At 45.0% G+C, this 14,736-nt stretch overlaps 1 protein-coding gene across 1 annotated transcript; it reads left to right on the forward strand.

Moving 5' to 3' along the window:
• Nucleotides 1–2,504: 2,504 nt before the first annotated feature.
• drd1b (dopamine receptor D1b) lies at nt 2,505–3,899 on the forward strand (the record flags this gene model as incomplete). Its single annotated transcript, XM_083635310.1, has 1 exon — nt 2,505–3,899. The coding sequence occupies one exon, from the start codon at nt 2,505–2,507 to the stop codon at nt 3,897–3,899; it is 1,395 nt and encodes a 464-aa protein (XP_083491436.1).
• Between the last annotated feature and the right edge of the window lie 10,837 nt (nt 3,900–14,736).

The following is a 14,736-nucleotide window of genomic DNA, read 5'->3' on the forward strand; positions in this document are numbered from 1 at the left end:
CTGGCTTTATTGGGTTGAATATTGTTTATTAACCATTCATTTTAATGTGTTTTACAAGCCTACGACCCTACTAAGCTAGCAGAGCTACGGAGAGCTGTTGCTAGGGACGGGTTGCCACCTTTCATGCAAAAAGATAAAGGACGCCCCTGCAGAGGATGACCACTCCTCGGGGCCACAGGCCCGTTGGCAGGGGCCACCAGTAGGCTAGTACTGGTAGCCAGTGGTGTAATGTAACAAAGTATTAATACTTAAGTACAGTACTTAAGTATTTTTTCTGAGTATCTCGGTTGCATGAAGCACCTTAAGTTAAGATTTTCCTTAGAGTCCGACTTAAGGTGTCCATAAAATAAAATCGGTTACACAAAATGCCCTTAAATCTTCTCCTTCAGGTTAAACATTTGAAGGAAAACATAAGCACAAGATTTAAGGGTGTTTTGTGAAGCCGATTTTATTTTATTGACACCTTAACTCTGACTTTAAGGAAAATCTTAACTTAAGGTGCTTTGTGCAACCGGCCCCTGTATTTTACTTGACTATTTCTATTTCTATCAACTTTCACTTTTACTCCACTACATTTCCCCCAAGCATCTTAGTTACAAAGTAAAATCAGAAGAAATTGGTAGTCTGGTTTGGCGAATCAGTGCTCCTAGTTTGCAAGTTACGTTAATCACGATCCACACACCATTCCAGTTGGTGGCTGTAATGCAACATAAAATAACGTTGTTTGCCAACTGCTATAAAACTCAAGAAGAAAAAGAAAAAGAAGACTTCCAATGACTTCCACTCAAGCCCAGGCATCTTGCTTACTTTTTTAAACAGCATTTACTTGTACTTTTACTTTCAATAGGCCGACTTAAGTAGGTACATTTAATATCAGAAAATTACTTTTGATAGGCTACTTAAGTAGGCTACAGAACATATCAGCTAGGCCTACTTTTGATACTTTTACTCAAGTAATATTCTAATAGGCCTAAGTGACTGTAGAGATTTCCAAATACGGATAGGATAATAGTCTACTTTGACTTTTATCAAAGTTTTTTTCTGGGAAGATATCTACTTTTACTCATATGGCTTTCGAGTCGTACTTTATACACCACTGCTGGTAGGTAGCATAGGTGAATTTTGAACTTTGAGTTTGAGGGCTCACAAATCTGTATTGTATTGGGATGTCCAATAGGTGGCAGCAGCAGAGCTATAAATGCTGTATAGTGAGTCCTCCTGGATAGATGGAACAGTCATGCCAGTCCACAGCCTGGTGCACAGCAGGGGTACGCTCCCCACAGCAGCAGCAGCAGCTGAGGGGACAGAGAGGAGCGCACACGAAGAGGAACAGTCTCATTTCCAATTTTCCATCTGTAGGCGAGTCAGACTGTAGACTGCAGACATCAAGATAGTTGAATGCTGCAAAAATGGATGAAACTGCTAAGAAAGCATATTGACCGATTAAAAAAGGGGGGGACCACGCCGCAACTGGGAAGCTTGACCTTTCTTCCTTTGGAGGAGAGCGCAGCGCAGAGTAGATGAGCGGCTTCTCTGCTTCATTTGGACACCAGCTGGATATAGCTCTGTCGACGGGCTGTGAGTTTACGCTTACGGGATCGATTGGAGTTGCCACGGGTCTCGTCCCAGAGCTGTAGCTACGCACAGCAGAGCGCACGCTGTCTGAAATTTTTTAAGACAGGAATCTCAACTGCATTGCCAACGAAAATATTTAGGTGGGTGACCAACCTTATAGCGTTTTTATATTTTGCTTTTGTTTTTTAGTCGACAGGTCACCTTGCTGTGTCAAGACATATGGGGACGCAAAGTAAACCAAACAAAATGACATTTCCATGGTCCTCTCTGCTAAACTGCAGGAGGGGCGGGGGGACTGCGAATGGATCAGCGTCGACGCAGGCACCACACGCGCCTCGCCTCTGGGATCATGAAGCAAATCAAGGCAGCACGAAAACCATCAATAGAAGCTATTGATGAGCTGCTATATAACGCCAGCCTCTGTTTACTTAACAGCTGGGCAACAATAGGCTAGGGTGTGAAAGTGTCACAGAAGCTTTGACAGCTGAAGGATATGGTGACAGGAGAAAACTGAACGAGGACTCCTTTGGACAAATTAGATTGTATCGCTACTGCTTTATTACTTCTGAGTAAATTGGAAAAATAATTGCAAACAACAGCTGGGATATTACTTCAACCTATAATGTCTGCTGCTGTCACAGCTGGTGCAGGAATTTATTATTTATTTTTTGCTCATTTACGAAGATTTCTTTTTGAAATATTTCTAGCAGCTCTTGTGGAAAGGATGGCGGCTGCAGGGAACCTATGGATGACCTGGCCTGTGGGGGAACTGGTGCCGAGACAAGTTCCCACCTCTCCACCGACTGCGCTGCTGTCCATCTAACCTCCCCCTCTGGAGAAGCAGGCTGGGGATGTGATGGGGTGAGTCCCACCGCCCCCCTCACCTCACCCACCCCCTCTCTCAGTTTATCAGGAGTCTAATACAAACAATGGATCAGAATTTCTCGACGGTCCAAGACGGCAAACAGCTGCTACCGGAGAGAGACCCATCCAAACGCGTCCTGACAGGATGCTTCCTCTTCCTCCTCATCCTCACCACGTTGCTAGGCAACACCCTGGTTTGCGCAGCTGTCACCAAGTTCCGACACCTGAGGTCAAAGGTCACCAACTTCTTCGTCGTCTCCCTGGCCATCTCTGACCTTCTGGTAGCCATTTTCGTCATGCCATGGAAGGCGGCGACGGAGATGGTGGGGTTTTGGCCGTTCGGAGCGTTCTGTGACGTCTGGGTGGCGTTTGACATCATGTGCTCCACGGCCTCCATCTTGAACCTGTGTGTCATCAGCGTAGACCGTTACTGGGCCATTTCTAGCCCATTCCGCTATGAACGGAAGATGACCCCGAAAGTGGCGTGTCTGATGATCAGTGGGGCGTGGACGCTGTCGGTCCTCATCTCCTTCATTCCTGTTCGGCTGAACTGGCACAAAGCTCAGACGACCAGCTACGTGGACCTAAACGGGACGTACCCTGGTGATCTGCCCCCCGACAACTGTGACTCCAGCCTTAACAGGACCTACGCCATCTCCTCCTCCCTCATCAGCTTCTACATCCCCGTGGCCATCATGATCGTCACCTACACCCAGATCTACCGCATTGCCCAGAAACAGATCCGGAGGATCTCTGCCCTGGAGCGGGCAGCTGAGAGCGCCAAGAACCGTCACAGCAGCATGGGAAATAGCTCGCACATAGAGAGCGAGAGCTCATTCAAAATGTCATTCAAACGAGAAACCAAAGTCTTAAAGACGCTGTCGGTGATCATGGGAGTGTTTGTGTGCTGCTGGCTGCCCTTCTTCATCCTCAACTGTATGGTTCCGTTCTGTGAGCCCAACTTGCCGGATGGCGCCGCCGACTTCTCCTGTGTCAGCTCCACCACCTTTGACGTGTTCGTGTGGTTCGGCTGGGCGAACTCCTCGCTCAACCCCATCATCTACGCCTTCAATGCCGACTTCCGCAAGCCCTTTTCCATTCTCCTGGGCTGCCACCGGCTCTGCCCAGGCAGCAACGCCATCGAGATCATCAGCATTAACAACGACATGGGAGGAGTCCCTGCCTCTGACGCCAACACTAAGTATCAACCCAAGAGCCACATCCCGAAGGAGGGCAACCATTCAGCCAGCTACGTGTTTCCCCACAGCATCTTGTGTCGGGAGGAGGAGTTACAGAAGAAGGGTGGATGGGGAGGGGAGGTAGAGCTGGGGATGGTGAACCACACCATGGAGAAACTCTCCCCTGACATCTCTGGGAATTTAGACAGCAATACTGAGGTCACGCTGGAAAAGATCAATCCCACCACACTGAATGGACAACATAAAGCCGTGTCGTGTTGAGGCAGGCCGGGGCAGGAGTGGAATATGGCGGGGCATGCCATGTACCTTTACCAACGCACACAAACGTGAGGGAAGAGAGGCTTAATGCTGCATTCAGCCATGTTTTTGTGTTAAAATAGGGTTAGGGTTAAATGGCTCTTCAATCACTGAAATAGAGCGTTTGGTCTTGTGACTTGAAACCCCCTCTCCTGTAGTCCTGCAGGCAGGGCGGATGTATCTCCTGTAGTCCTGCAGGCAGGGCGGACGTATCTCCTGTAGTCCTGCAGGCAGGGCGGACGTATCTCCTGTAGTCCTGCAGGCAGGGCGGACGTATCGCCGCAACTGTAACTCGTAGAGACTCAGGGATGGCGGCATTGGATTCAGGGTGAAAAAATACATAATCCTTTACAGGTTACATAATCCTTTACAGGCATCGCGATCAGACCTTCCGTTTCCAAGAAAATTTTAACTTTTCTCTGATTGGATAGTTTGAGGTCGGCACCAATTTTGATCCAATCAGATAAAAGTTGAAATTTTCTGAGAAACGGAAGGTCCAATCATGATGCAATTATAGGACTAGATGTATCTTTTCACCCCGAATCCAATGCCGCCATCCCTTAATCTCTACGACTTACGGTTGCGGAGATATGTCATCCACCCTGCCTGCAGGACTACAGGAGAGAGAAGTCACTGACTAAGCACTATTTCAGTGATTGCTGTCAGAATATAGAGCAATTTAACATTTATTTTAACACAAAAACATGGCTGAATGCAGCTTTAAAGAGGACAGAACTGAATCAGGCAGACAGCTGTGAGAATATCTGCCTGACAGAAGCATATTACTAAGAATCACTGCCGGACCTTAATTTAACCCTATCCATCCAGGGTGCTTTGGGCTGTTCTCTGCCTAGACAGACAGGATGGCTCAACCGTAAGGCCTATAATGCATGGCCTTGTTTGAAAGGTAAAAAGCTGAAATATGAATATACTATAAGTAAACCTACATCTTACCATTCCAGAGTAAATGGAGATGCAATAAAGGAAAAATATACATTTTCATCCTTGCCTATATTGATAGAATTGCATCATAAATGGTGCATTTTCATCAAAGGGGAGTGATGTCACATGTCTGTTCAGCTCTATTTAATAGGTTCTTACTTTTCAAACACGGCCAGACATATGCATATTAGGCCTTATGGTTGATGATTTATTTGAGGTATGTCTGTCTAGGCACCCGGTAGGCCTGTATCAGGGCCGACCGGGCCAATATTAAGGGTGCTTTCTCACTGGGAACATTGCTTTCGTTCTGTTCGGTTCCATTCTGTGCCTGACTACGATGCCCCCCGCCCCCTCTCCCCCGCTGGTCAGCTTTCACATTACAAAATCTCTTCCGCGCTCGGGAACAGAACGGAACATTTGCAGGGTAGCTACATGGGTCCCAGGTGTGAAAGCATCCTAAGAGTCCACATAAACCTACAGAATGTTTTAAAACATGAAGGCACTTTATCACGGATATAACTATCTGCAAAATACTTTCAGCATTTAGTTAATGAAATTGACAGATTTGCTGATAAAGCTTCCCTAATGTAATATAAAAGCAGAACACTAGATATATGCACGTTTTGACGTTGACAATATCCCGGAATACAGTAGGCTATTTACAAAGGAAGATGTAGGCTAATTATTAGCAAAATGTCTTGAAGCTAGGTGCTATGTGTTTCATACTCTTGAAAAGAGAGAACTATGGTAAATTGGGTTTGGTATGGTTTGATTACAGTTAAGTTTTATTGAAAATTGAAAACACCTCTTTTGCCATGGTAAGTTATTTGAGAGCTAAAATGACTTGTCACCCCAAAGTAACAATGTTCGGATTCAAACTGAAACAGGTAAGGCAGATAATGCTGTAAATATAATTCTAACTTCTATCTGACACCCGTGACAAATACCAAAATACGATTGAGTTTAAATGCCCTAATTTGCTAAACTTAAAAAAATAGTTATATTTCAAATTTAACTCCCTCTCCCCATAGAGAGCCAAAGTGAACATAACTTCCTGCCTTTCTCTCAGTAGCTACCAGCGTCTGAAAAAATATGAATGGTGGTGAATGGAGATAGAGGTTAGTTTTTTGATCCTGTTTGAATTGTGCCACGGGGTACAAATAGGCTATACATTTTGTCAATGTAAAAGATAACTCTGCAAGTCAAGAAAGTTGCAGTTTGTGGTAAAACTGTGGCACTATAAGTTATAAATCAGAAAGACTACGCACAACCAGTCGCATAAGTGACATCTCTCCTGCCAGTCCATGTTGTTGATGGTGTGATGTATATTGTACGACACGAGGATGTAGTTGATTGACAAAACTAAACCTTATGTTTCAGTTTCAGGACAAACTGCGACTTTCTTGACATACATAGTTATCTTTTAAATGGACACAATTTTACATGCGATCAAAAAAGTAACGTATATCTCCGTTCACCACCATTCATATTTTTTCAGATGCTGGTACACAGAGAAAAGCAGGAAGTGACGTTTACTTTGTCTCTCTATTCTCTTGCAGTAACTCCACAATTCCCAGCAAACTTAGGTTCAGAGGTCCAACCGACTCAAGTCGGCTCAATTATACAATAAGATCTGAACTGCACATAATCCATCACGATCGGACAGGAGAGGGAACTGCCTTGGGGGGGAATGTTGTTTCTCCCCCCCCTCAACTTCTCTCTCTCTCTCTCTCTCTCTCTCTCTCTCTCTCCCTCTCCTCCTGGCTGGGTCTGTCGACTTGATGAGCGATGGTTATGTTAACACAGCTTGACTTTATGATTAAACAGAGATGGCTTACTGTTTCCCCTCAAAAAGTTTGTGCCACAGACAGCGCTGTATCCTGCATATTCTTATTATTCTGGGAACCCATTGGTAAAAAAATTAATCTAAAATCTTGTCTTGAGAGATTATGGGCTCTATCGTCGCAAAGGCGGTCATTTTGCGTTAGCACCCGCTTTGCGCCCGAATAGCGCCGCGCAAAGCCCTAATTGTGGGCGTGTCGGCCCACTGCGCTGTGTTAATGGCGTCACCAAACCTCCATATAGGCGTGTTTATGCCCAAAAGTCTTGACAGTCACAGGTGTGATCATGTCCTTCCACCTTCAAAGCCACAGGGTCACGTCTGTGACATCACAGGTGTGATCATGTCCTTCCACCTTAAGAGCCACAGCGTCACGTCTGTGACCTCACAGGTGTGATCATGTCCTTCCACCTTCAAAGCCACAGCGTCACGTCTGTGACATCACAGGTGTGATCATGTCCTTCCACCTTAAGAGCCACAGCGTCACATCTGTGACCTCACAGGTGTGATCATGTCCTTCCACCTTAAGAGCCACAGCGTCACGTCTGTGACATCACAGGTGTGATCATGTCCTTCCACCTTAAGAGCCACAGCGTCACGTCTGTGACATCACAGGTGTGATCATGTCCTTCCACCTTAAGAGCCACAGCGTCACATCTGTGACATCACAGGTGTGATCATGTCCTTCCACCTTAAGAGCCACAGCTTCACGTCTGTGACATCACAGGTGTGATCATGTCCTTCCACCTTCAAAGCCACAGCGTCACGTCTGTGACAGCCTGGAGGATGAGACGCAGCTTCCAACAACGCTGAGTGCAGGGTGCTTTCACTGAGACATGGGGCAAGGGGAATTAGAGATAAGAAAGGCAGACTTGATACATGACAAGCAGGCCAATAGTTTCCTAAAGCACAATGCTACAAATGACAGCAAGAACAAGTTTGGATTCGTGGACTGCGTAGTGCGCTCAGGCGCAGTGGGGTTTTTATCGCTAAAACCTGTTATTAGGTGGTCTTAAAATTGCGCGCATGCAAGGACTTTGTGGCCAACATTTAGCGCCAACACGCCTGTTTTGGCATGGGTGACGCCCAAACCTGTGTTTACGCTCGGAACATGGCGATGGTATCTTCGCCAGAGTGCAAAATGACACTTGCGGGAGGCAGACGATAGCATAAGACGCGTGCAAAGGCCAGGGCCACGCCTACACCTATGTTTGCGCTTAGATCCCAGTGCAAAACTGGATGGTGGAGGTAGACGATAGCATAAGAAGGTGGCATAAGAGGTGCGCAAAACACCTGTACGACGATAAGGCCCTATATTGTTATTAGAGTTACAGTATTCTTATTACTGTTGCCAAAAACCTGTTGGCTGAATGTGGCTGTACTGTAGCGTATACAGTGATTTAACCAATGTTTTATAAGCAGAACATTTGGGGGATTTTTCTCATGGACAATTTGAAGGATTGGTATTTGTAAGATGGATATGGACATTATGATGTTGTGACATTATTGGTATTTCTTTACCAGATGTGTTGGCTGTATACATCAATCATTTATAGAAGCGTCCCTCCAGCCTGTAGGCTATTTTAGTTCCAGTCCCTACCTCGACATTGATTCATGACAGACCATGTCCAAAAGTATTGTATTGTACAATGATGTTGCAAATGTCGGCGTGGTCCACACAAGTACTTTTTAACCTTCAAAAGTCCTTGATGTGTGTGGCAAGGTGTGTACATGCTCTTTCTAGTGTGGGATTATAATTTAAGAGGCACAACAGTCACAGAGTATATTTATTTATTTATTTACATGTCTCTGCTGTCATGGGAAGTGATGTCAAAGATGTTAACCCTCCAGGTTATAGAGTGCCATAGGAATGGATTTTCCTACAAAAATATGTCATCCCTGAGGTACTCTACTGTGGTATTTACTTTACGGTTTTTGCAAAGATGTGCCCTTACTACTTGTAAAATAAACATGTATGTATTTTCTTCCATCAGCACTCATTGGTTTGTGTTCATTTGAGTGGTGGTCTGCTGAGGCGTGTTTTTGCCAAAAACTGCATGGGATGATTAGCATAAAGTGGGCATGTATGTAAAGGGTTAGGCTCGTGGGAACCCATTCTCATTCAGATATCTTGAGGTGAGAGGTCAAGGGCCCCCTTCGAAAATGGCCATGAAAAAGTGCAGGGGACACTCTAAAGCTGTGATACTCAACGTGCGGCCCGGGGGCCAGATGCGCCCCGTGATAGGATGCAGAGTGGCCGGCCCCCTGACCATTTTCTAATTCACAATGAAAACAAACGTTAAAGTTTGACTGAGGTCCTGTTAAATTGTCAAATATAGCCACCTGCTCACCGCCCAGGCACTTATATCTACTTAACTAAATTAAAAACGGCTCATATCCAGTTGTTTCTAAACAAAGACCCCTCATGTTTAAAAAGGTAAAACCGGAAAATATCCTGCTCGTGCTAGCCAGACATGATCCAGACTTCATGTTTAAAAGCCACTAGATAGACTGACACATTGCTTATTTATACTTTGGCATGTATGACATCACCGATGACATCACAGTAGCAAGTATGACATTGCCGATGACGTCATAGCAACAACTATGACATGACCCACCCAGTCTGCTCAGCCATGAAGGATGACATCATTGATGAAATCATCACTGATGCCATCATTGCTCACATCATTAGGTAATGAGGGCAATTACGATGCTCTTTAGGCTATACATGGGGGCAGAATTAAACATTTTGATGCACTGTGGGCTCAATTTTTGATCAATCGAAAATCTGATACTTTTGTGTAGGACAGATGCTGAAGTTTGGTGTCATTTGAAGAAGAAATGTGGAGTAGGGTTTAATTAGTTTTACAGCTTTTGCAGTTTTGCTGTCTTTAGACTTCATAATTGGCCATAGGTTGCATTGTACAAAAGTTTCTCCTCATTTGGGCCCACATTTTTGTTGCAAAGCCCTAGCACGTATGCCTGATTTTTTATGAATTTTCAAAGTCTGAAACTTTAGACGGTCACTGTAACGCCACCATTAGGAGTATTGCCGCCAAATTTGCGTCAAAGAAGTTTGGCATGGGACTGGACTTTTGTGAAAAGTTTGGTTTATTTCCATGCATGGGAAGTCCAACTTCCCGGGAGAATAATAATAACAACAACAACAACAACAACAACAACAACGATAATAATAATAATAATACAATAAGTGGCCCTGCCGCTTCGCTGGCCCGGCCACTAATTACCAACGATGGTAGAAAAGAGACTATTCAGAGTCTGAAGTTACCCACCATGGTACGATGTCAAAGTCCGAGTGTGTGCGTGTGTATGCGGGCATGCGCGTACACGTGTGTAGCGGGGGGGGGGGGGGGGGGGGGGGGGGTCAGGGGGGGGGGGTTAAATTATTTTAACTATTGTAGGAATTTAATTATTTTGGGATCAGAGTTCACAGCCATCTACATTTATAGATTCTCTTTCACATTTGAGCTATTTGGTGTATCTGCTTGTATGTTACTATTTGTTACATCAACAAACTATATCAAACGAATTTCCCTGAGTTGACTGACTGACGGAATGATGGTGGTTCATGTATGCATAGGCAGCTAGTGACAATGAACAACAAATCATAATGATGTAACAAGGTGTTAAACTCAATAACGAGACCATTTTTTATTGTTAATACTAACTTCTAGACAAAAATTCTGATGATTTCTTGTCATCAGAAGTTTTGGTGCAGTGATCCATGAATCTAACTGACTTCATATTCAGGGATGCAAAGTCATGGAGAGTGAAAAAGGTGACAGATACCAGGGCAGAAATCAAACGACTCAGAAATCCTCCTATTTTGGGATGAAAAGTTGGCTGTCACCTAAAGGTGGCTAGTTTGCAGCCTGCATATTGTGACAAGCTTTTCTGATGTTAGGTAGTAAATATCTGAAGGTTTAGTATCAACCTAAAAGCTAACATCATCTCCCCACTGTCATAACGAGATGGGTCCATGCCAACGTTATATCAATTCGAGAAAAACTAGCTAGTTAGAAATGGCTAGATGCAGGCCAATTCTATTCACTCGTAGCGTATGCTAGCTAGCTAGTGCTAAGCTAACACTGATTCAATGTCACCATATGTTTGAACAAAATGCTGTACAACACAAACAAGTTGCAAACCATTAAATACGCTCACACGTACAGTATAGTGATCCAGCTGCTGCTATCGTGTTGTTTTGTTTGTTGTATCCAACTCGTCACAAGGCTCTTCTCGGGGAGAAAGAGTAGAGCCGTATGACAACGTAACAAACTCTGATACGTCAATGATATCCCTCCATCAGCATCTTGGCGTGCTATTGGTTCCAGTAGGTCGCAGCATTTGCCTGCAAATGTAACGTACTTTAAACTCTGGTTTTGGAAACGCTCGTAGAATTTTCGAGTGGCAACAAACGGAATCTGATTAAGATGATAACCTTGATAACCAGTTGTCCAACTTACCCTACATTGCAGCGACTGCCCGCTCTTGTAGCTTCTCACTGTATAACATCCGCAAGATTCGTCGGTTTCTCACGAAGGATGCACCCCAACTCCTGGTCCAGGCACTAGTTATCTCCCGCCTCGACTATTGCAATGTTCTGTTGGCTGGGCTACCTGCCTCGGCCATCCGACCTCTCCAGCTCATCCAAAATGCCCGTCTGGTGTTCAACCTACTAAAACTTTCTCATGTCACTCCCCTGTTCCATAACCTTCACTGGCTTCCCATCCTGGCATGCATCAAATTCAAGACTCTGGTACTGGCCTATAGGGCAGCCCACCGGTCAGCCCCTCTGTATCTGCAATCCATGGTCAGGTTCCAACCATCGCATCGCTCCCTCCGCTCCTCCACCTGTCCAGATCGCCTCGCTCCTCCTCCGCTACATGGACTCAGGGGTCGCTCATCCCGATCGCGACTCTGCCTCCCTGGCGCCACAATGGTGGAATGAACTCCCCCTCTCGGTCAGATTGTCCGAATCACTACCTATTTTTCGTTGTAGACTAAAGACTCACCTGTTTGAGCTACACCTGGACCCTTCTGGAACTGTCTTCGTTTCTTAAAAACTAAAACAAAAACAAAAACAAAAACAAATGAACTACTAATGTACTCGCTACTTTTATACCTACTAACTATTGTTACGTATTGTAGCGATCCAGGTAATCCAGGTAATTACGTGTAATGTGGTGTTTCCGTGTTTAGCTAGGAACTGATGTGTGGGGGTTGTTCCTAGGGGGAAGGGTGTGTATGTGACCACTCTGTCTCGAGGCGGGAGCCAGTCTGTACATGGAGGACAGCGGGAGAAGAGAGACGTGCAGGCGGCGGGCAGGTGAGACTCTGCTGGACTTGCCGTTCGCCTGAGCACTTAGCCAGAAACTGCACTGCGCCCCCCACGGTTGCGGTGCGGAAAGCCGAGGTGGAGATCGAGGCCGGTTGTGTTCCCCCTGCTGTCCTGAACACGCCGCCCCCTGGGGAAGGGGGGCGGGAGGATGACCGAGTGCAGGAGGTGGAGGAAGACGAGGAAGACTGTCCAGATGTGGATCTGGAGGACGACGGCGTAACCATCATGGATGTCGTCGTGCGTGAGTGGAAACGCAGGCAGATGCTCCGCAATGTTCGTGCACTTTTCTACTGGGCCGGACGCGAGGAGGACGTGTGGAGATACTACAGTGAGTGTGATGACTGTGGGGCACAGAGGGGGGACCGAAAAGAGTTACACTGCAGAGGACTAACCCCACTGGGGGTTGAGTGGGACTAGCGTGCTTCAGGTGGGACAGAAGCTGTAAGAGGGGGGATGGAAAGGGTGGTCGTGAAGGGTGTGATGTGTGTAAAGAAAAGGAATGTTGTGGGGAAATAAGGGTAAATTGATAATGTAAAAGAAATAATGGTGGTGGTGGAAAGAAGTAATGGAAATGTAGGGGTTATTGTTAAATTGAAAATGTAAATGATGTGAAGTAACTAAATGGCGGTGGTTGAAAGTTAAGGTAAATGTTGGGGTAGGTTAAATTGAAATGTGTTGAATTTAAATGTTGATGGAAAAATGTTAGTGTTGGTGTGTTTTGGTACAGGGGGATATGTGGGGGTTGTGGGTGTCGCGTGGGCGCGACTTCTTGTTGGGTGAGGAGTATGTAGCGATCCAGGTAATTACGTGTAATGTGGTGTTTCCGTGTTTAGCTAGGAACTGATGTGTGGGGGTTGTTCCTAGGGGGAAGGGTGTGTATGTGACCACTCTGTCTCGAGGCGGGAGCCAGTCTGTACATGGAGGAGAGCTAGCTGGTTGTGTGTGTAGCTAGCAGCGAAGCTACCGCAGGAAGCTAATACACTGAACCTGTGAATAAAAGCCCTGTACCAACTTTAAGTCTCCGGTTCCTTGGGCGAATTCTCGATTCGCTACAGTATTATTGTTTTGCCCCTGATTACCTTTTAGAATTGCTATTCTATGTTATTTTATTCTAGATGTCTGACTGTTATTAATTGTGTTTCATGCTGTCCTCTGTGCTCTTGATGAGATCAATCAATCAATCAATAACCTTTATTTAACCAGGTAAAGTCTCATTGAGATAAAAATCTCTTTTTCAAGAGCGACCTGGCCAAGAGGGCAGCATAAAAAACAATGTTACAACAAAAACACAAGCAATACAAACAGAGAAATACATTCATACATGGGAGAACAATTTAGGGGCAGTTACAATGATCAAGAGTATTTTCCTCTCGATCTTTCAAAATGGCCTTAAATTCCCCCAAAGTTACCAGCTCTGATAACTTCAGGTCCTTCTGTAGATTATTCCAGGACGAAGGGGCGGCATATTTGAAGGCCTTTTTGCCTAATTCGGTTCTAGCTCTGGGGACTAATATCTGAAGAGTATTGTGAGAGCGTAGACCGTATTGATTTTGTTTTCTACACATGTAAACAGACAAATAGGCAGGAACTAGCCTAAGAAGAGATTTATATATAAAAGCCAACCAATGTGTATGTCTGCGGGCATACAAGGAAGAACACTGGGCAGTAGTGTACAGAGTACAGTGGTGCATGAGATTGCCACAACCAGTGATAAAACGTAAAGCACAGTGGTAAACAGTGTCCAATTTCTTCAGGTACTGCTCAGGTGCATTCATAAAAAGTAGATCACCATAGTCCAATAAGGGTAAAAATGTTGCTGAGAGCAAGCGCTTCCTTGCCTGGAGCGAGAAACAGGCTTTATTTCTAAAAAAGAAACCTAATTTAAAGATGTGATATATGTTGATATGATATTGTAAGTCGCTTTGGAGAAAGGCGTCTGCTAAATGACATAATGTAATGTAATGTAATGTTAAGATGAAAATAATCTTCGCAACTTTAGAGGGCTGGGTTGTCCCTCGATGAGGATCATTGCTTTCAGGAACTAAAGCAGATAATGCGGTCTCGGCCCACCGTCTAAGGGCACTAGTCATTGAGACATGAGATTGTGTGTTTTCTTTGGCACTGGTATAACAGAGGCGGTTTTGAAACACAGCCAGGCTTAAAGCGGCAGGGCGGAATCGCACAGCGCGCGAGATTATACTAGATATATACTAGATTCCTAGTATATTAAAAGGGAGCATCTGTCACTGTCAGCAATTTGGCTGTGATGAGCTTTTGAAGCCATGGGAGTCTTGCATAAAGACCTCCACCTGTCCTCTAGATATTTCTTAAAGAGGTATTCAACTCACTATTTTTTTTTCTATCCATTATCAATAGCTCTCTTGTCACTGGTCTTGTTACGTACTTCCAGTTTCATCCAAAGTTTAGGAAAACATTCTTTATGGAATTTACAAAATCAAAATAACATTGTTGAGGAATTCCAATCAGGTATGAAGAGTCTCTGGCGTTGCAAGTTCTGCTGTGTTCACATCATTGTTTCTGCTGGATCACGAAAGGTGCACATAATTTGGCAGAGACAAAGCAAGGCCACAGACAGTTTCTCCCTGCAAGTATGTCTGATGACTAGCTGAGTTATCTAAACCTCTCTGCACAAC

This window comes from Poromitra crassiceps (genome assembly GCF_964638095.1).
Source record: "Poromitra crassiceps genome assembly, chromosome: 1".
Classification (NCBI taxonomy): Eukaryota; Metazoa; Chordata; class Actinopteri; order Beryciformes; family Melamphaidae; genus Poromitra; species Poromitra crassiceps.